Below are 21,231 nucleotides of genomic sequence, written 5' to 3' on the forward strand. Positions count from 1 at the left end.
AGGATGGATAGACAGAGAGAAAAAAGTGGTATTGATCTCTCTAACAGGTTAGACGAGGCTTCCCATCTTTTCCCAGATGACGGATAATTCCCAGATGTAATGCGGATCTGCCGGACGCAAACCCGGATGGGAGTCGCCCGTTACCTGGCTCATGCTCCGTCCATCATCAGTATTGGTTTCTGACTGTAAAAATATTTCCTGGCTGGGGAATTATTCTTTGTTTTTCCGTCTAAGTTGTTTGAAGTGCTAAACATCACTGATGTACCGATAGTCAGTGTCAGCTTTATGCTGCAAACGATCTACTGCACAAATATTACGAGTTTATGTGCATCTGCAGTGTGATGTTTAGGACTGGACTACAAACAGTAGTGCATCTAATAAACGTTCACGTCTGGTACCAGTGCAGGTTCAATTGTAAACCTCCCAAGAACTGGTTTTGTTTTTCCAGATTCACTCTATACATCAGGGTACGTCTCTACTTTCCCAGCAATGTTAGCGTGATCGCTAGCAGCAAAAACTTCAACAGGGCTTCTCGTGTTTTCTCCTGGCTTTATCATTACTAGAAAGCAGTCGAGCCGCCCACTGCATATTGAGTAACATTGTTTTTATAAATGGTGGTCATAAACTTTTAGTTGGTAAAAGTCCCCCAGTTCTCCACCCCAGACGTGAGCTTTGTTCTTGGTGCTACCGTAGAACCGCTACTTCTGTCTGAGGGCCGGTGCTTTGTCTGTCTTACAAAAAAACAAAACAAACAACTTTGGTTTTGGGCTGGGCCACGGCTCTGAACTAAACCCGGAACCGGCTTGGTTTGGGATTTGGGGTTGAGTCCAGCTTTTAAGGATCGCAGGAACAATCCAACAACAACGTCCCCAAACCCCTGACAAACCTGGACATAGATGGTTCTTTGTTAAGTGAAAGTGTCGGTGCTGCCATGGAACTGTTATTTCTGTCCGAGGTACCCGTGGCCAGTCCTTTGCCTGTTTGACCAAAAAATAAATAATAAATAAAACAAATAAATAACAAAGATCTGGTTGGCACATGCCAGCAGAACCACCTTGGTGGAAAAGGTGCATCTGTGATTTTGCTGCTTCGGATTCTCTTGACCTTTTGCCTCTGCCGTCCGCCTCGTGCCAATCCTTCCACTTCAACTTGATGAACTATATACTTTCACTAACACACTTTCTTCCTGTTTTCGCGCGTGTGCGTGCTGTGTTTAGAGGTCACATCTAACCAGTTTGACTCAGTCTGTGCGATAAAGAGCTGTCCTCAGCAAAAACCTTAGATCCTCGCAGTGTTTCAGGACATACAGCAAGTTTTATCATGAAACAGCAAACGGAGTCTTAAAGGGGGTTTAAATATTTAATTATAGAACGTCAGTCGTGAAGCCACAGAGTAAACAAAGTAAACATGACATTCTTTATTCTGGTTGGCCGGAAGGTGATTTCTGTTCAGCTCTAAGGGACGTTCCAGCTGCTGTGAATGAACACATTCTAATGTGTTTGCGTATCAGAATATTAATAGTAAGTGTTTTATTCCCTCCACAAGCAACTGAACTCCAGCATGTGTTTACCAGTTTGGGGTTGAACTCCTCGGGCGAGCGGCGGCGATACATGGTCATGAGGGCCTGCGTTGCCGTGGGAACGCTGTTGTCGTTGAGGTTGAACTGCCGCTCGCTCTCGCCCTCTGAGCCCAGACTGCTGCGCTGTGGACTGCAGGAGAGAAGACTGCTGTGCTGGGAGTACACCTGCACACACACACACACACACACACACACACAGAAACTGAAATCATTAAAGAGACGTCTATAGCTGTGGCACAAACACAACCTTCGGCAGATGCATAATTACAGTCAAAGTGGCAATTGATCTCATTAAATCTTTAAAAGCTCCTGGCAAAATCTGCACAGAGAAACATCAGCGTGACCAGCTCCCGATTCAACCCAGCGCAGAACGTACTGCCTTGTGTTTGTTTGTCTCTCTGTTATTGCAGCTGGAAAAAAAAGAGACGAAAAACAGATAGAAAACGAATGACAAAGTTCACCTCATCGTCCGAGCTGGTCAGGCTGCCCGTGATCTCTCGCTCGAAGTAGATCTTAGACGACGTCTGCTGCAGGAAGTCGGAGATCCTCTGCACCAGGAAGTCGCGGTCTTTCAGGTTGGCGAACAGGAAGGTCATCCGGTTCTTGGTGCTGATCGATAACGGGCTCGGTAACACGTTCGAGCTATCTGCCTTCTCCACGATGGTCACCTGATAGTGACGGATAAATGAGGAGTTAAAAAAAATAATCATCAGCTACAGCAAAATAACTAAAGAATCTTTATTTTAAACAGCCTACAGTGATGTTCATATGCTCTAGTCTTCTGCTTTATTATGCACATTTCTATGCCAATTTTATTTCTTGTCTCTATTTTATTCGATTGATGTTAATCATTGTTTTTTTTTTATTATTCTTTTTTTTAACATTGTAAAGCACTTTACAATTAACCATGCGGTCGTTATTTATTAATGTGCTATACAAATAAATTTAACTTGACTTATTTTTCGCAGAACAGCGCATACCAGAGGTTTAAATTCCTTTAAAATTTTCATGCAACTTTTTATTTATTTATGATTATATTTAAGGCTGTGGAAGGTTTGCGACGTACTTTCGACTCAGATGAATGATCAGTTATGATCAGTGTTGGGAGTTCTTTTTTTATTTTAATAAATCAGATCGATGTAATTTATACATATTTAATAGTTATAGTTATATTTTCAAAAATGTAAATTCAATTTATGCAATCCGTGAGCCAGACAACAGTGATTCCATTAGTGTGTGTGTGAAAGTTGTCCTACAAGCCCCGCCCCTGATAACCCGCCCCCCTCTGTTATTTCTGCTGTTATACCCCTATCTCACCTGTGCGGTTTGACTATACAAGGACCGACGCGCGGAAAGATGGCAACCTAATCACAGAACCAAAACTCGCTGTGAATCACGATGAACCGTACTTACGGCCGCCGCGCAAAACCGCGAGATAGGGGTATTAATAGGTGAGATAGGGGGGTATTAGTAGGCGAGATAGGGGGTATTAGTAGGCGAGATAGGGGGTATTAGTAGGCGAGATGGGGTATTAGTAGGCGAGATAGGGGTATTAGTAGGTGAGATAGGGGGTATTAGTAGGCGAGATAGGGGGTATTAGTAGGCGAGATAGGGGGTATTAGTAGGTGAGATAGGGGGTATTAGTAGGCGAGATAGGGGTATTAGTAGGTGAGATAGGGGGTATTAGTAGGCGAGATAGGGGTAATTAGTAGGTGAGATAGGGGCATTAGTAGGCGAGATAGGGGGCATTAGTAGGTGAGATAGGGGGTATTAGTAGATGAGATAGGGGGTATTAGTAGGTGAGATAGGGGGTATTAGTAGGTGAGATGGGGGGGTATTAGTAGGCGAGATAGGGGGTATTAGTAGGCGAGATAGGGGGTATTAGTAGGCGAGATAGGGGGTATTAGTAGGCGAGATAGGGGTATTAGTAGGCGAGATAGGGGGTATTAGTAGGCGAGATAGGGGGTATTAGTAGGTGAGATAGGGGGTATTAGTAGGTGAGATAGGGGGTATTAGTAGGTGAGATGGGGGTATTAGTAGGTGAGATAGGGGGGTATTAGTAGGCGAGATAGGGGGTATTAGTAGGCGAGATAGGGGGTATTAGTAGGCGAGATGGGGTATTAGTAGGCGAGATAGGGGTATTAGTAGGTGAGATAGGGGGTATTAGTAGGTGAGATAGGGGGTATTAGTAGGTGAGATAGGGGGTATTAGTAGGTGAGATAGGGGGTATTAGTAGGCGAGATAGGGGGTATTAGTAAGCGAGATAGGGGGTATTAGTAGGCGAGATAGGGGTATTAGTAGGTGAGATAGGGGGTATTAGTAGGCGAGATAGGGGTAATTAGTAGGTGAGATAGGGGCATTAGTAGGCGAGATAGGGGGCATTAGTAGGTGAGATAGGGGGTATTAGTAGGTGAGATAGGGGGTATTAGTAGGTGAGATAGGGGGTATTAGTAGGTGAGATAGGGGGTATTAGTAGGTGAGATAGGGGGTATTAGTAGTTAACAGATTATGGGCCAATGATGTCGTGAGTGATGTCCTGAGTGATGATGTCGTGGAAATTAATTGAAGACTCAGGCTTTGGTTTTCAGAAGATAACGACCTTTATTTATCATGCAATAACGGCCGGGGGAGACTGCAGTGTCACACTGATCTTTGAGTGCTCTTCCCTTTAAATACTCCATACAATGCAGCTGATTCCGTATACAGTGATGTTTTACAACAGGTGGGTTTCTTTAAATTCCCCCGTTCTATGTATACCTCACCTTCCTGGGCAAGCACATTCCAGGAGGCCTTATATGGTTAGTTTTTGCACGTACGATTCTCCATCCTATGTATAGCTTGGATTCTTAGGCAAGCACTTCTCAAATTTACTACAGAAAATGACCATTATATTCTGATGGGTACCTAAAAGTGAGTGAATTCACATAAACTTAAATAGAAATTACTACCATAATGATCAAAGAATAATTATAAAGGTCTTGACTAAAACAACATGCATGAGAAATCACATGAGGTTTTATTTTCTGCAGTGGAAAAGTACTCGAACTAGTTACTTTTATCAGAAAGTAACGCTATAATGTAACTGGTTACTTTATAAAGACAGTAATTTTGTAATGCAATTAGTTACTTTAAAAAGTAACGTCCCCCAACACTGATTAGTCCAACCATCACAAACTACCTACAAAATGTTTTTAAACGATTTATATCTTCATATAAGACGTAAACACAGTGATAAAGGCTGTGTGCAACTGAAAATTTGTAAACATTCTGCGTGCTGAACTTTCAGTCCTGAAAACTGTCTCACACACACACACACACACATATGGCCACACTGTGCCCAAAAAAGAAAGACAGGAAACAGCTGGCAACAGCAGCCCGACCAGATACTAACAGAGTCTGACAGCTCGCTGCCTCTGCCTTTTATTTATGTCACATTGCTTACAGATTTAAAATAAATAAATACGTTTATTAACAACCCACCTGTGCACACACACACACAAAGGCGAAACCCATTTTTGTAAGTCAGCAGCTTGTCAATCTGAACATTACTAAAAGGCGCACTCTTCTGTACATCTTCTACACACAACAAATCACAGCCGTCACATTATAATTATTCTGCTGTTACAGAGGAGCCGAAGAATTTGAAAGATTATTAGCTGGACGTAGACTCGGGCTGCAGGTAATAAAACTGACATACAGCCCTCGATAGAGGAAATGTCTGAGATGGTCAAGAGGGCAATTCATCACGAGAGACTAACAGCATCCCATCCAGTGACCTCGCGGAGTCGTGACCCCAAGGAAAGAGAAGTAACGTCTAATTAACTTAAGAGGTGCTGATGAAATATTGGGATAGACAGGGGCAACTACAAGCACACGGAGACAGAGCGTATGGATCACTCGGTCGTGGGTTTGGGAACTGAAAGTAAACAATTAGTGAAAAGTTTAATTAGGTTTTTGCAAAAATATTTAAACAACTTGACAGCAAAACTTGATAAATCCCATTTTGTAGCAAAACACGACGCATCCTAAAAAGCCGATTCCATTGTTGCTTTACCAGGATATACATCATAAACTTAATAAAACTATATGGGGTACTGATGTGTATCCTAATGTTTTACTTCCAAATGGATACAGTACTTCTCCTTTGTTCCTCTTGCTCCTGATATCTGATACCTGATTTGGTGCGATAAACGCCCAAACCAAGACTACAAACTACCATGATGATATGATGTTTGTTTTTTTATTTGTTTTTTAACCAAAACACAATCAACATATTATTCATACTACATTTCTTTACTTAAATGACCACAAAGACAACTCCTGAGTTATTTAGTGTAATAAAACTGTGGGTTTAGCTTTTTAAAAACTAAACTCACATAATCAAACAATTTTTGACTTAATATTCTTTTGCATATTTGCTTTTTAACACCCTTGTGGTTTAAGGAAAAGCATGCACAAAAATATTTTGCATAAAGAAATGCTTCATTTCTCAAAACTGCGAAAAAAATGGAATTATCTCGTTTTGCTGTCAAACTGTTCCAATTTAAAAGAAAACACATCCATCTCTCAACTCATTCCTCCATCCACCCAACCATAACACACCGATCTACCAATCTATCGTTTCACCAATCTGATTAACCTACAAATCCATCCAACAACCCAACTAACAACTTATCCAATTCAGGTCAAGTCAAGTTGGCTTTCATTGGCTTTTCAACCATATACAGTTAGTACACAGTGAAACGAAACAACGTTCCTCCAGGACCAAGGTGCTACATGCAACATAAATGAACAAAACTAGCTAAGAAAAAACATAATTAGCTTACTAGCTAATACAACAAATTAACTGTCTAAGAACTATACGTAAAGACAACATATCCATCTAACCATCCATCCTATACACACAGGACATTCCTCCATCATACCTCCAACCAGACTACATTTTCATCCACCAACCCACCCATCAACATATCAAACACACCCATCCATCCATCTACCAATCCATCCACTTCCAACCATCAATCCTGCCCTTACATCCCCTATAATCATCCATTCACTGACACTTCACTTATTCCAACCGCATCTACCTTATTCACCTCACACTCCCAACCAACCTACTCATCTATTCACCTATCCATCATCCTACATATCAGTGTATCTACTTATCCATCCATCAATCCTACACGTCGTCACTTTATTAAGGACGTGTACATGAACACAACCTAATAACCAAACCCGGGTGATCGGACTTCTTCCACTATTTAATGTTCAGCTCAAATCTCTTACCCTGAATTTTAAGTTGGTAAAATATGAAATAAAAACCATAATCTCATGTTTTTTTTTGAAAAAGCATTCGCCGAGCCCGTCCTACCTCTCGGAGGGGGATGATGAGGCTGCACATGGTCTCCTCTTTACTGGTGAAGCAGATGTAGTTGGTGGAGACGAACATTTGCCCCAGGATGTGCATCTTGTTGAAAGGAGTCCACAGCGTGCAGTCTGTGTGTCCGTCCAGCTTCTCGTCTTTCGGGAGACGGAACAGGGTGCGGTATCGTTCACTTTTAGCCCTGGCGTCCAGATCCCTGAAATGAATACAGAGATTCTCAAAATGGCAGCATTCAAACATTCACGCATCAGCTGTGAGACTGGCCGTTCCTTTACAATTTCTTCTGCCACGGCATAAAACTGAACGATAAATGGATAAAATGATGGCATTGATCTTTAATAAATAAAACACTGTATAGTTAGAAAGAGGAATGATTTGCACTAAAGCCTCAAAGAACTGCTGATCCAATCGAATCAGGGTCTCGAGCGGCGGATGAAATCACTTTTAACCTCAGTTACCCATGCGTCAAAAACATTCACCACCAGCCATCTGTTTCCTTTGAATTTCAGACATGCATGTTGTGCAAAAACGCAGATTTGACTTGAACAGATTTTGTGGAGGCTTCAGATACTTTAGGCTGCAATTTATTACAGGTGAAATATGCACAGTCAGGAATTCGGGTAGGATTGGTCAATAATTTAGGTATTTCTTTTGTTTTTAAATCTTTTGAGGTAATAAATAATGAATTTTGGTAAACAATGGTCCTCTTAACAAGATTATTTGTACCATTATTAACTGTTTGGCTCAAGAAATAAATTCGAATGCAAAGCGGTACTTTTAATACTTAAATATCGCAGTTTAAAATCGCAAAAATGTGATTTTTTTTTGTGATGTGAAGAAAATCGCACAGCCGTTTTTTATTGTGATTTTTGTCTTTTGGAAGACGTGATGATAAAAATAACAAAGCCTTTGTGCAGGCTTAACATAAGAAACAGAGTCAGCAGTGTGCTGATTTTCTTTTTAATTATTATTATTATTATTATTATTATTTCTTTGTACCAACACTGACCTCTTGAGGGCCGAGACCTTTTTAGGCGACTTCCTCTTGAACTTGGGCAGCGAGCGGTCCTGCTCGAAGCCCTTGTTGTCCAGGAGCTGGCGCATGGCGATGTTGGCCAGCTGCTCCATCAGCTTGAAGGTCTCGTTAATGTTGAGGAACACGGAGAAGACGTGCTCGCTGCAGCGGGTGCTCACTCGCACCATGTCCGGCAGCAGCAGGGTGGCGTTCTTCTCCAGCTGAGTGATGTCGGCCCAGCGGACCAACAGCTTGGCTATGACGGACGAGGGGAATGAAGCAGAGGGTTAACACCAGCAAAAGTACAATCTGCACGCTGGTGAAGTGTTATTTTGGAATGAAGAGGTTAATTTGGTGTTTTTGGGAAAGATCTTTATGATATATGGGAAAGTCTTGAAGATGGAGGACTTTCCAGGTACTAGATATATTTTAGGTCTATAAACCTTCCCATGTACATCTATTTTCCACGAAATATCATTCTTTAGAATTGAATTGTAATGACACCCAGGTTAAGCCACAGGTTCCTAGGTTCCTCACTCACCCTCCTTGCCCAGCAGGTAAGAGTAGAAGCAGAGATGGTTGATGCTGAGGTAGAGACAGCCCTGCCTGGGCACTCGGCCCTTCCAGTAGCTACAGGAGTAGTAGTTCACCAACTTCTCCTCGTCTGGCATCCCGAACAACCTCCGAAACTTAGCAGTGGCTTCCTTGAACTTGTCCGTGTCGTCATCCTCCTTATTGTCATGGTTTTTGTTGTATTCAGCAATGATGCCCTTTAAGGGTTAAAGAGAAAAATACAAGTGAAAAACAAAACAAGGAGTGAAACTCTTCAATTCACAGAATCGGGTGTTATCGGTTACAGCGCTATAAGAAAAAATCTATAAGATGCTTCTAATCTACTAATCTAAATGATTAAACTCAAAATGTAAACACAAAATACTGTATTTTGCAATAAAGAGCAGCAGATAGAATAAAAACAAAAGATAAACCAAGTCAATATTTGATGTGACCATAATTTCCCTTTAAAATTGCATCACTTGAAAGAAAACGTAAAAAGACAACTTCAATTAGGGTTTGATCTGAATTTGAACTCTATAACCGAACACTGTAGCTTGTTATGGCAAAAACTAAGATAAAATGTATAGAAAAAATGTTTATGCGTATAAATCAAAAACAAACAAAATATTAAAAAAATTACTTATAGATTAAGGTGAGGGCACATCACAGCCATGCTGATATTAAGAACAACAGCACTCCTCCGTGTGTGATATCGCTTTTATACAACAGTTCCATAATATAGCATCTGTTATCAATAGATTCTGATTTGTTTGTTTATTTAACCAGTTATTTTGCTGATTTGTTAGGAGACAAAGTGTTGTTTTACATGACATAACATATAGTGATGCAGTGGTGTTGCTCCTCACGGAGAGCCTCTCGTCCAATCAGACGACTCGGTCGGAACTAACGGTTGTGTAATGGAGCAGATACCTTGTTTAGTTTATTTTGTTTTAGAACGTTTGTAATACGAATGATTACTCTTTATTCTTTATATACCTTTATGAGACAGGGAAATTAGATTGAAATGATACCAGTTTTACAATTCCAATATAAGGTATGCACGTTTGGATGCAATCTTAAAGTATTACTGTATAAAGCATTTACATTTTAAAAACATGAATTGTGTGTTATAACTAAATTATTTACATGTATAGCTATTTAAATGCCTCAATACCATGTTTTGCTTGCCTGAACCTTATTTTTTTTCCTTCATAAATGTCATAAATATTCTGCTTCTTGATGATGCTTCTTACTGGTGGGTTTTCATTGGTAGCCAATTATACAGTATAATGAAAATTCACATCAAATTGGAGAATGTTTCAGGAATACTGCGGACATCACGGTCTTGCATCTGTCTGTGTATTGTATCTGATGTTTTTCGTCAACATAAATATTAGCACAAACAACACAGAAGGAAATACGTTCACAGTGATAACCAAACCACCGAAACAAAACCACAGAACAGAAATTTTGAAACTAGGGTCAGGGTAAGTCTTGGCTTTCATTGTTTGCAGTTTCTTTCGATTGTTGGTTATTTTAAGGGGTTTCTTCTTCCAGTCTTCTCTTCAGGAGGTGAAACGCTGCTTAGTTGCGGAGTCTGGTGATCGACTTGGCCGGTCCAAAACCTTGCACTTTTGCCCCATGATGAGTGCACTCTTACATTTTGTGGTCATCTTGGAGTACGGTGAAGTTCCCCCAATCAGATCGGATGCATGTTCTTTCTGTAAACTTCTGAAATCATTCCGCTGCCACCATCATGAGTTAGTTCATTATTAAAGATTAGTGAGGCTATTCCAGAAATAGCCATGCAAGCCTATGTCATGACAATACATCCACCGTGCTTGACCGATGATGAGCTCATATATTTCGGATCCTTTCCTTTTCCACACCAAAAAATGTACTTCTGTGTACTTCTGTGACTTATCTCCGTATTTCTTTGTGATTTTTAATCTGGCTGTCTGATTCTTCATTCTCCCGATTCTCTCAAAGTTGCTTCTCTCACACCGATAGCCTCACTCCTGTCCTGTGCACGTTGTTGGTGATGACACTGAGTGGTTTGTATGTTGGTTTATCCTTTTTTTCCAACAAATGCCACATTTACAGTCAACTCCCAGGGATCAGACCAGGAGTAAACATTCAGAACTATTAACTGTTCAAACAAGCACTCTATCAGGCCACACCTGGGCATTAGGAAACATGTTCCAATATTTTCGATCACTTGAGTAGGTTCAAAGAAAAGGCAGCATATTCGAAGATGATCAACACTTATAATGAAAGCTGAAATTCTGATCTATTATCCAATATTTGTCTTTTGATCTTAAACCCAAATGGCTTTAACATACTGTACAGCAAAATATAGAACTGACCTTATTGTTCCAATACTTTCGAAGGAGACTGTGTGTGTGTCTATTTTATATATATATATAAAAACTATAAAAGAATTCTTTTGATTGTGTAAAGCTGCTTTGCAACAGTGACAATTCTTAAAAGCGCTATACAAATAAAATTGAATTGAATTGAAATAATCCTCTTCGAAAGTATTGGAACAGCATGGTCAGTGTTAAAGTTAATACTAGTTCCCGATAATATCAATATGCTCACTGTGTTGTTTTATGCTCCAGATAGATAAGATAAACCTGTGTTCGTCCCACAGTAAGGAAATTTCTCTATGCAAATAGAAAATACAGAGTATAAACATGTGATGAGTCTGTGTTTAATAAAGGACTCATTTAGATTTATATAATTATCTGAGAGCAAACACTTGACCCCGCCGCCTCAACACCAGTGAATAACAAGTGACTCGTGATGCTTGAAGTCGCTCTCTTGTGGGCATAAACAATACTATGATTTGTTTTTAACTGTTTAGCTTTGATATACGAGTAGCAGCCAAGTCTACAGCAATTCGCTCGTATTAGCTTTGTTAGCAGATTAGCAAAACCTCATATGCACCCTCACATGCCTTTTATATAAATATAATAATATATTCTGGACTTATTGTTGTTGTTGTTGTTTCTCTTTTGGCTAAAGGGGTCGCCACAGCTAATCATCTGATCCGCACTACAACTTGGCACAGGTTTTACGCCGGACGCCCTTCCTGACACAACACACCGGATTTTAACCGAACCCGGGCCTTCCGCATGGCAGGTGAGAAACCCACCGCTGAACCACCAATTTTCATAGGTTACATCCGACTGTTAGAATTAAAAGTTATGTTCCAGGATCCATATTAGCTACTGGCGGATTAGCAGCATTAAGCTAATTGTACTACCCACAAAAACGTGACCCAACACTCTGAAACTTCCTCCAAAGCTCCATTATTTATGCCAAAGTGTTTACCATAGTTACATTTTTAGGCAAGCAAAGCATAAAAACTGAATGTAGATTGGAACTAAAGTTGCGAAAGGGGAAATGAGAGCATGCTGATGCAGTATATATAAAGTATTTCATCAGACACCAATTGTGAAAGATCTCCCACTTAAAAAGATGAGAGAGGCCTTTTGAACTTTTGAACGGTAGTGTGTGTCACACTTAAATGATTGAGATCTTCAAGGAAATTTTTATATTACACAAAGATAACCCAGGTAAATACAAAATGCAGTTTTTTAAATATGATGATTTCATTTATTATTATTATTATTATTATTATTATTATAACTTTTTCAATACATTTCTCTGGTTATCTTTGTGTAATATTAAAGTTTTTGATTTGAACCATTTAAAAGTGAGAAAAAGCAAATAATAATAATAATAATAATAATAATCAGGAATGGGGGAGCAAATTCTTTTTCACGGCACTGTAAGTCAGGCAATAAAATAAGAAATGAGCTCATGAAGTTGGGAAATGACCTCAGTGTAGAGACGCAAACCATTTTAGAATCCCTTGTGAAAACTCAGACAAGGGCCGGAAATATAAACTAAAATATAAAGTATGGTGTGTGTGCGTGTGTGTGCGTGTGTGTGTGTGTGTGTGTTACCTGAATCTTGCCCTTGACAAATGTTGTGATGTCGTTCTCATTCTCAAATATTGACAGAGTCTGCAGGAGGTTGTGTTCCAGCCACTCCCAGTGTTCAGTGATCTCTCTACGGGAGCTCCCTGTCTCACACACACACACACACATTCTCATGAGCTGCCGCCACAGTAACAGACAACATACTCCCCTTCATTTATCATTTTTTCAGGCTAAAAACAGATGTTATTATGCAAATGGACAAATCGTCATTAAAAATCCACTCACGATCCATTTACTTTAATCTTCCATTAAAACAGAAATGGCTTTCGCTCACATCTAGATTTATGATCTCATGCAGCTGTGGGTAAGAAGAAAAGATTACCCAACAGTATCGTGCCATGCTTTGCCTGCCAAACTGAAAAAACTGAAATCCAGCCATCCAGCCATGTAGTCCTTAAAATGGGTCATGTTTCATGGCATTTACTGCTGAATCACGGTCGAGGAAAGAAATGCAATTTTAACAGATTTAAACAACTCGTTAACTCAAGTTAATGACCTGGATGGATACATTACAATTAAATACCTGAGGATACGAAGCTATGAATTTATCCGTGGCATCATGCTTAACATATTATTATTATAATACTCAGCAACTTCACACACCGCCATTTCATTATGAGCCTGAGCTCATAGCGCTCACGTTAGGAAGGAGTCTCCAGTCAGAGTTTGAGAGGTTTTGTTTGCAGCAGGACGTTGTTTAACCGTCTGTAGCTGCTTAAACATAAGCGATAACAGACACTACACATCTTACTGATTGAATTGTTTACTTATCTACATAAACACAACACCGTGTCTTAATCCTGTTTCCCCATAGACTCGGAGTGTTACAGGAGTTACGGTAACGAGACTGGGGTTTGGTTCAAATTAACAAGACGTTTTAATTAACACGCACGCCGTGAAATATTTCGGCCTGCAGTTGGTAATACGGCGTGGAAAGTACGTTATTTATGAAACGGCGTTTATGAGACTGGAGGTGATCGTTAAGATTTTGATCAGTGCATGAGGCCGAATCCCAGTCTCGTGTCTAAGAAGTGTTTTACAGCAGGTTACGTAAGGGTCTGAATTTTACTGTTGTGCGTTTCTTTCTTTTATCCAACGTGACACACACATGAGAAAGAACCCAAGGGTAAAGCCGAGAAAGCGAGCGTTATTCGTTTTGCTCAAAAGCTCAGCAGTGGCTTTATGGCAGTCTTTAGGTGTGAACTCGTTTAGGTATCTTTAGGTTCTCTACATGGAAGACACATTATTATGAATATTCTCAAGAACAACAAGAACATCAGAAAAAATTGTTGTTGTATTAAAGGAAATTGAAGAAAGGATGTTTCACTTCTCGCAGCATTATATGTATGTAAATGTCTAAATATGTCATGTGATATTCTTTAATAAATTGAAAACAAAAGTATATGGCCAATGGTGAATAACACTGTCTGACCGTTGTAGGACCTCTGATCAACATTCATCGGGAACGCCAATTAGCCTAATCTGCATGTATGTTGACCGTGGGAGGAAACTGGAGTACGCAGAGGAAACCTTACCAACCCTACCAGCACTGGGAGAACATGTACACTCCTCCATGCACGCAGACCGGAGGCAGGAATCGAACCCAGACCCTGCAGGTGCGAGCCCTCAGTGCTAACCACTACGCCACCATGCCTCTAACCCTACAACGTCACCACACCACCCTGTTCTTGATTAATTTCCCGTACCGGCACTTTTTTTTTCCCCCTTACATAATCACTGGCAAGCTTTAAACAATTAAATAATACCCTGGAGCCTTTAAGAAACGTTTAATACAAATGATTTTGTTAAAATACTAGTCCTTAAGTCTTTCAATGCTCACATACACCCACTATGGCTCAGTCAGGAGACTGTAAAAGCCTCAGAGCAGCATAAAAAAAAAAAAAACACACTCTTTGTTGAAGAGGCGGTGTACGGGCTCATTTAGGGCTCGAGTTATTTATTTATTTATATTTTTAGTTGCACAGTAAAGGTTCTCAAGAGAAAGATGGTTGTCTGAAGGGCTTTAGGAGCCGAGCGTAGATTTATGAGACCATGTTAATGTTAGGAAATGTTTGGGAAAGGAGCAGGATTTCAAACACGGTTGGTTAGTGACATGCAGGTGTTATTGCATTAGAAAAAACAGCAGTCCATCCATGTGCAAATGCATCCTGTGTTTGCTATTTTTAGATTTTGTCCCACTGCGAGTGCAGTATCTAAATCAAAATAAACCGACGGCAAATATTCGCTTGCATGCGAGCGTTCGACTGTCAAATCAGCATTTCTTCGGATAGACAGACGGACATGGAAATGCAAAACAGAATAATAGTATAACCCTAAGCTCAAGTAAGGAAGTGAAACCTCTAAAATGTGCCAGTGATCGTCTCCCCTCCCTGCAGCGCTCCTCATAGCACATTAGGGCTAAAAGCAGCGAACACAATCTCCCCCCAGGGGCTGGCGTACGGGGGGGGCGGTGGCTCTTTATGGCGAAGGAAATAAAGCCACGCCTCCTGACAATAGCCTGCACTGCTCGTTCAGCATCTCTGCACCACTTGACATCCAGCTTGTCCTATTATTAGTCTATAACACTACTCTGTTTCAACATCTACAGCTACTACGGCTTTAACGGCGGTCTTAAGAAACTGGAGACTGGAGCATAGAGAGAAAATTCAAGCTCTAGCTAGCGTAAGTGCTCGGGCCAGATTCAATTAAGCGCGCCCAGATACGCTTGTTCTTAAAAGCCTGCAGCTAAGAGGGAGATTTTGGAGTCTGCAATCAATAGTGGCCTAGTTGCAGCGTCCACGGAGGAACACAAAGACAAAGCGGACACGGAGCCCTGAAAGAAAGTGGCTGGCTGAAATCGTACACGTACTGTACACAAAAAAACTGGCTGACATCATAGCCAATAAGTCCACAAGCAGCATCTAAACACCACTTAAAGGGGAGGAGGATGAGCATAATTTACTTTTCAGCTTTTGCCTTCCCCTTTAAGCCCAGCGGAGAATGAGGTAATGCTTGGCATTCGGAGACAAGTTGAGAACAAGGGGCAAGACGTGAGAGAATATTACACAGGAGCAGTGCTGGAAGCAGGGGGTGATTTTACCGTGGGCGATGGTCCAGTAGACCAGCGAGTCGGGTGTCTGATAAAGGATCCTGTACGGAGCCACGCGTGCACTGGAGTCCAGCACGACGTCCAGGGTCCCGACCAACAAACCTGCAGGAAACAACAGGCGTTCTTATTAAATCCATGAGAATAATACACACATGGTAGAAATCTCATGTCATTGTGGGTTAACAGTGAATCTGGAGTGCTTAGTGGTTTTAGTGTTACATATTAAGCTTCTCCTATTCTTTATCTGACCGAGAACCAGACCTTTAGAACACAATACAACACTGTATTATTAATGTTGAAATACATGATGAAACTGTAAACGTTCCCATTAGCTCCTGGTCGACACAACACTGATTATCGTTACTGCTTCTCGACAGAACAGAGACAGAGATGGAAAGGTGAAATACGCTGTACATCCATTACATCATGAATAGTATATAACACAATAAAAAAATATAAACCCTGTATTATTTTTGAACACATTATCCATCCCTACTTGTTGTTCGGCGGCCCCCATCGAGGGCTCGTCACAGTGGACTATCCGATCCACACAACAACTTTTACACCGGATGCCCTTCCTGGAGAAACCCTTCCATTCGTCCAGGCTTGGGGCCAGCACTGCGTCCAGGGGCTAGGGTTTGGGTGGCTCAGTGGTACAGTAGGTTTGATTCCCAACCAATGCAGTGCTGGACCCAAGCCTGGATAAATGGGATCGTTGCACTGTGGCGACCCCTTTGGCAGGAGCAGCCAAAAGACTATCATGATCATCCACCCCTAGTTAACAAATTACTCACTGCAAAAAAACAAAAAAAAAATAACATAAGAGATTAGAGTATTGTAAAATAAAACATTGGGGCAGCGGTGGCTCAGGCAGTTAAGGCTCCGGGATGCTTAATAGAGGGTCAGTGGTTTGAGCCCTGCCACTGTTGGGCCTTCGAGTGGGCCTAAGCATTTCACTGCATATCGTACTGTGTATGACTGTGTATGTAAATTTGAGTGAGGCCATTGAACCTATGCCCATGTGCAATACCCAGCCACTGGACATGCAGCAAAATGGAAAAAGCCCAAGAAACTTGAAATATATATAATAAAACATAATGTACTACAACATTAGAATATAATAGGAAGGAATGGAATAAGGTCACAAACAGGTACGTAAGCATTTTACTGCGAACCATACTGTTAATGGTTGTGTATATGACAAAGAAAGAAATACATTTTAATTGTGCAGAAGAGAACAGACCTTTAAAATGAAAAAGTAAAATAGAATAGATCTCTTTAAATAATAAATCCAAAGTTTTAAGAACACACACTACAATAATTCAATTGCATTTTTTTTACATATCGCTTTTAAGAATGGTCTTTGTCACGAAGCAGCTACAACAGCAGCAACATTAGATGTGAATACCACTGAAACGCAAATGCTGCGCAAACACTAAGCCAGGCTAGTCTGGTGGTCCTGGAGGACCCCATGTCGTGCACATTTTTGTTTTCCCTACTCTATTACACCTACATATATTCAGAAATAGCTATTAAGCCATTAAACTATAGCTGATTCGTTTATTCAGGTGTACTGAGCGCTGAGAAAACGTGCAGGGCAGGGGGTCGTCCAGGACAAAGGTTGGGAACCGCTGGGATCACTAACGATCGGTAAATAAAAGTGGACCTCCATGGGGTCAACATTGGTAAAGGCTTATCTGATTCGCCATGGCGACCCGTCTAATGAGTTACCCCTAACAACTACAATCATCAGTAAGTACTGGGGTGCAACAGCGCATTTCATTAATGAAGACTGGTATATCTATTGATTTGCATTAACCACTGACAATAGAAGAAGAGATTTCTGCTGATGGTTCTGCCAATATGGATGTTAATCACAAAGATGGACAGCCCTAAAAAGAATAGAATTAAATAATTTGGGTATACAAGCAGAATTAAACAGTAGAACATTTAAACAGTGCAAATTATTGCCACACCCCCATACAGTCCCTGACCTCCAAGCCATTTTCACATGTTAGAGCTATTAAAGGAGTTCCTGGGAGGTCGGCGTTTCAGACGTGAAGTGAAGGGCTACTCTCAGGACTGTGTTCTGTTATTCTGTCCCGGTTTGACTAGAACACTCTTCGTACATATTATAAATAATAAACAAAAAACCTGTAAAACTAAATATGCATGGATGGAATCATTCACTTATCATAGACAGAACAGTTCGTTCTTAGAACGTTGTTAAAGAACACAGAGACAGTACGGAGACGGAGCTCTAGGAGCAGTCTGTACGATTACGGACGATCTGTGCTGTAATACTGCACATAAAGATCTAACACTGTGGGTTTGTTATCATCAGATTATCTGTTGCTGTTGTTCATGAGTTCACAAAGTGTGCGATGCGACTGTGTGCTCGGCAGAGCTGGCAGCTGACGGCATGTTTCCGGGATACCGATTCAGAAACCTGACTGCCCGGGGTAAGAAGCTTTTATTTAGTCTGGAGGTGTGGGCATAAACAGTCTTATAATGCCTGTCAGATGGGAACATTGCAAAGTGAAAGAAGCAGGCGCAGAATCCCTGCAAATTTGTAAAGAGGTGTCATCCAGGATTGGTGGAAGAGTTTTTTTTTTCTTTGTTGCATGATGTAGAGTTTTCTTGTTAGGAGTTGTGTGGTCTTGTGTCTGGTTTGGTCATTTCTACACTCTGCTCTAAGGATCTCCTGGTTTTCAACCTTCACACTCTACATTCAAGGGTTCTGCTCCATCTAAGTTCATCCAGACTACCCCACTGGCACTAGACCCGACCTCCACCCTTGGATGGTGGCCCCATTAGATGGCTACATATAGCCATTTTGGGTTGAGGAAGACCATGTTACATAAGTTCTCCAGTTACCAGGTGCTATCCCATAGCATGGCACCAGTGGCGGATCCTGGATATCCTTGGTACACTTTTTGTGAATTGTTCCTTCTCAGACACCTCCTCTCACAACAGCTTAACAGGTATAACATAACCCTGAGTTACACCTGACCGTCACACTCATGTGTGCCGATTCCAAAACCCCTTCGCTGTTATACGTAACAGCCTCCACTCTTTCATGAAGGGCATTTTGAGTAGATTTTAGAACAAGACTACGGGGAACTATACTCATTCAGCCACAAGAGCATTAGTAACATGGCCAGGGGTACCACTCAGCATTCCATTTCATTACAAAGGTTCTCAGCGGGGGTTGAGATCAGGGCTCTGTGCAAGCCAATCGTATTCTTCTACTCCAGCATCGGTAAACCATGTCTTTATGGACCTCGGTTTGTGACCAGGGGCCATATAGGTATATTGCGTATGGCTTAATACAGTGTATACAAATAGAATACAATAAAAATCTACTTGACTTTGTACTATAATCTTGTACATCCTCTTAAACATATGACCAGTGATTCATCACCGGGGAAAAGTGATTCATATATGAACATGACACAGTGTTCTTTATATTCAGTACTTCCAGATTCGGTAATACTTGGTAATATGGGTGTTTGTGTGACTAGAAAACCAGTGTTCTGGTTGCGAATGAATCATAGTTACTTCCTTTGTTTCAAAGGCTCTATGTCTGCTCTAAGTGAATACTTTCACACCTGAAGAGTCTTTACAGCATTGTTGTTGTGGAACTTCACACTTGACGAAGGAAGACGCAATGGTTTCACACCACACAAGGAGTTACACATGAGGACAAGATATCTATTTAACGACTATACCATACTGTATGTTAAACAGAGCAAGCAATCGGGTTAAAAAAGAAAAGGCACAGGGTTTTTTAAAGCGGCTTTAAATTATTAGATTTAATGAATCTGGTGTGGACCAAATGATGGCCAATCACGATATGGCTTAGGTTGGTTTCAGTGTGGTGTAATTGCAAAAAGAGCGATGACCTTTTCTGAGGACATTTTACAGACAGGTCATAGCCCCTTTCCCTCTTTTAAATAATGTCAGTTTTCTTCCATTAGCAAGTTTTCTATCACACCACATTTTTATGCTCACATTCCACCAAAGTAAAGATGAAAAGCAAAATCATAAACTTGAAAACCGCCTAAGCAGAGCTTAATTTTCCCTTAGCGGTTTAATTTTCACTAAGGTAGCTTAGTGGTCAGGACATTGGGCTATGGTTTGGAAGGTCCCAGGTTCAACCACCAAGTTGCCACTTTAGGGCCCGTGAGCGAGGCCCTTAACCCTCAACTGCTCAAATGTATAATGAGATCAAATGTAAGCTTTCCTGGATAAAGGCTTCTGCCAAATGCTAATTGCAATTTAAGGGTGCAATTTATATGTAAATTGTGGGTTTCCTCCAACAGACAACTGGCGGGCCCAAATTGCCCATAGTGTGTGATTGTGCATGTTGACTTGAGGTCCTACCACGGTTGTAAAAATGGGAAGAAATACAATGGTCACATTTGGACTACAGAGGTTCCTAGATGGGTGGATGGAATTTCCTCTTACTTATTACACTTTTAAGTACAATATATTTGTCCATTTTGTGCTTTTTTTTTCTTTATCAAATGCGCATCTGATATTTTATTCTAAATGACATCTAATCAGGCTGTTTCTAAAATCAAACATGTGCTCATGGCATTACTGAACCCCAAAAAGTTCATGTGGAGATTGGCATAAACTGATGGGTAAAGGATTACTAACATGAGGAAGAATAACATAAGGAAACACAATAAAAAGCTTTCTCAACACCAGGTCCATATTAACTAATCATTGTAAAAAGCATGAGATATAAACGTCTTTTGTGCATTTTTTTTGTTAGGGAAAAAAACTTCAAAGACTCTTGTCACTTGACCTTCAGCCGGTGAACCTGTTTATCCAGCTTAGCCGCCTCCTTATAGACGACACACTACGCTCAGCGTTTCTCGAATACTGACACATAAAACTTTACAACTGCTGTATATACCCGAGTACACAACACAACTGAATACACAACTCAGTAATCATCCCTATCTCCAGAAAGAGAGCTCACCTGCTGTACTGGTTTTTGGTGATTTGCCAATTCCCCCCCACAAGCACTTTCTTACTTCATAACACCTAAGTGCCAAGACACTTAAACCGGGTTGCCACATCTTTTAAAACTCCTGCTCATGCTAGCTCAGGGTGCATGCTACATACGTGTTTGTTGTTGAGGGGTCGCCACAGCGGACCATCAGATCTGAACAACAACTTAGCACAGGTCTTACATCAGATTCCCTTCCTGAACATAAATGTAGGGTGACCTTCTTTTTTGGGGGAACCAACAGGGTCTTACATCATCTCTGCTGAGAGATTCCACATAGAACCTTATTTTCAAAGATATTTTAAGGATTCCCTTCTATAAGCGAACCATGAACCAAGATATTTATATATATTTGTTTCCATATTTCTTCATTTTTTTACTGCTTAACTAGCTAGCTAGCAAAGACTGCTAGTTGAACTGTCTGAGCACCTTTAAATATTAGTTTTTGTGACTACAAACGTGAAAAACAAAAGCATAATAATTCCTGTACATACAGCCAGTCAAATTACGGACTTTTCAACATGGACAATATTTTTCAATTCGCGCATGTTTAATCG

The 21,231-nt window shown here is 40.7% G+C and overlaps 1 protein-coding gene across 1 annotated transcript in view; it reads right to left on the bottom strand.

Moving 5' to 3' along the window:
• tbc1d9 (TBC1 domain family, member 9 (with GRAM domain)) overlaps window positions 1–21,231 on the bottom strand; it is a 39,923-nt gene that overhangs the window by 11,093 nt on the left and 7,599 nt on the right. Inside the window, exons 3-9 of the mRNA XM_053501927.1 lie at window positions 15,643–15,753; window positions 12,507–12,625; window positions 8,519–8,747; window positions 7,972–8,233; window positions 6,951–7,158; window positions 2,041–2,247; window positions 1,571–1,744 (exon numbers count right to left, since the gene is read on the bottom strand). Of these exons, the coding sequence (XP_053357902.1) occupies window positions 1,571–1,744; window positions 2,041–2,247; window positions 6,951–7,158; window positions 7,972–8,233; window positions 8,519–8,747; window positions 12,507–12,625; window positions 15,643–15,753 (1,310 nt within the window). The remainder of the gene's footprint in view (window positions 1–1,570; window positions 1,745–2,040; window positions 2,248–6,950; window positions 7,159–7,971; window positions 8,234–8,518; window positions 8,748–12,506; window positions 12,626–15,642; window positions 15,754–21,231) is intronic.

This window comes from Clarias gariepinus, chromosome 8, assembly GCF_024256425.1.
Source record: "Clarias gariepinus isolate MV-2021 ecotype Netherlands chromosome 8, CGAR_prim_01v2, whole genome shotgun sequence".
NCBI classification, from domain to species: Eukaryota; Metazoa; Chordata; class Actinopteri; order Siluriformes; family Clariidae; genus Clarias; species Clarias gariepinus.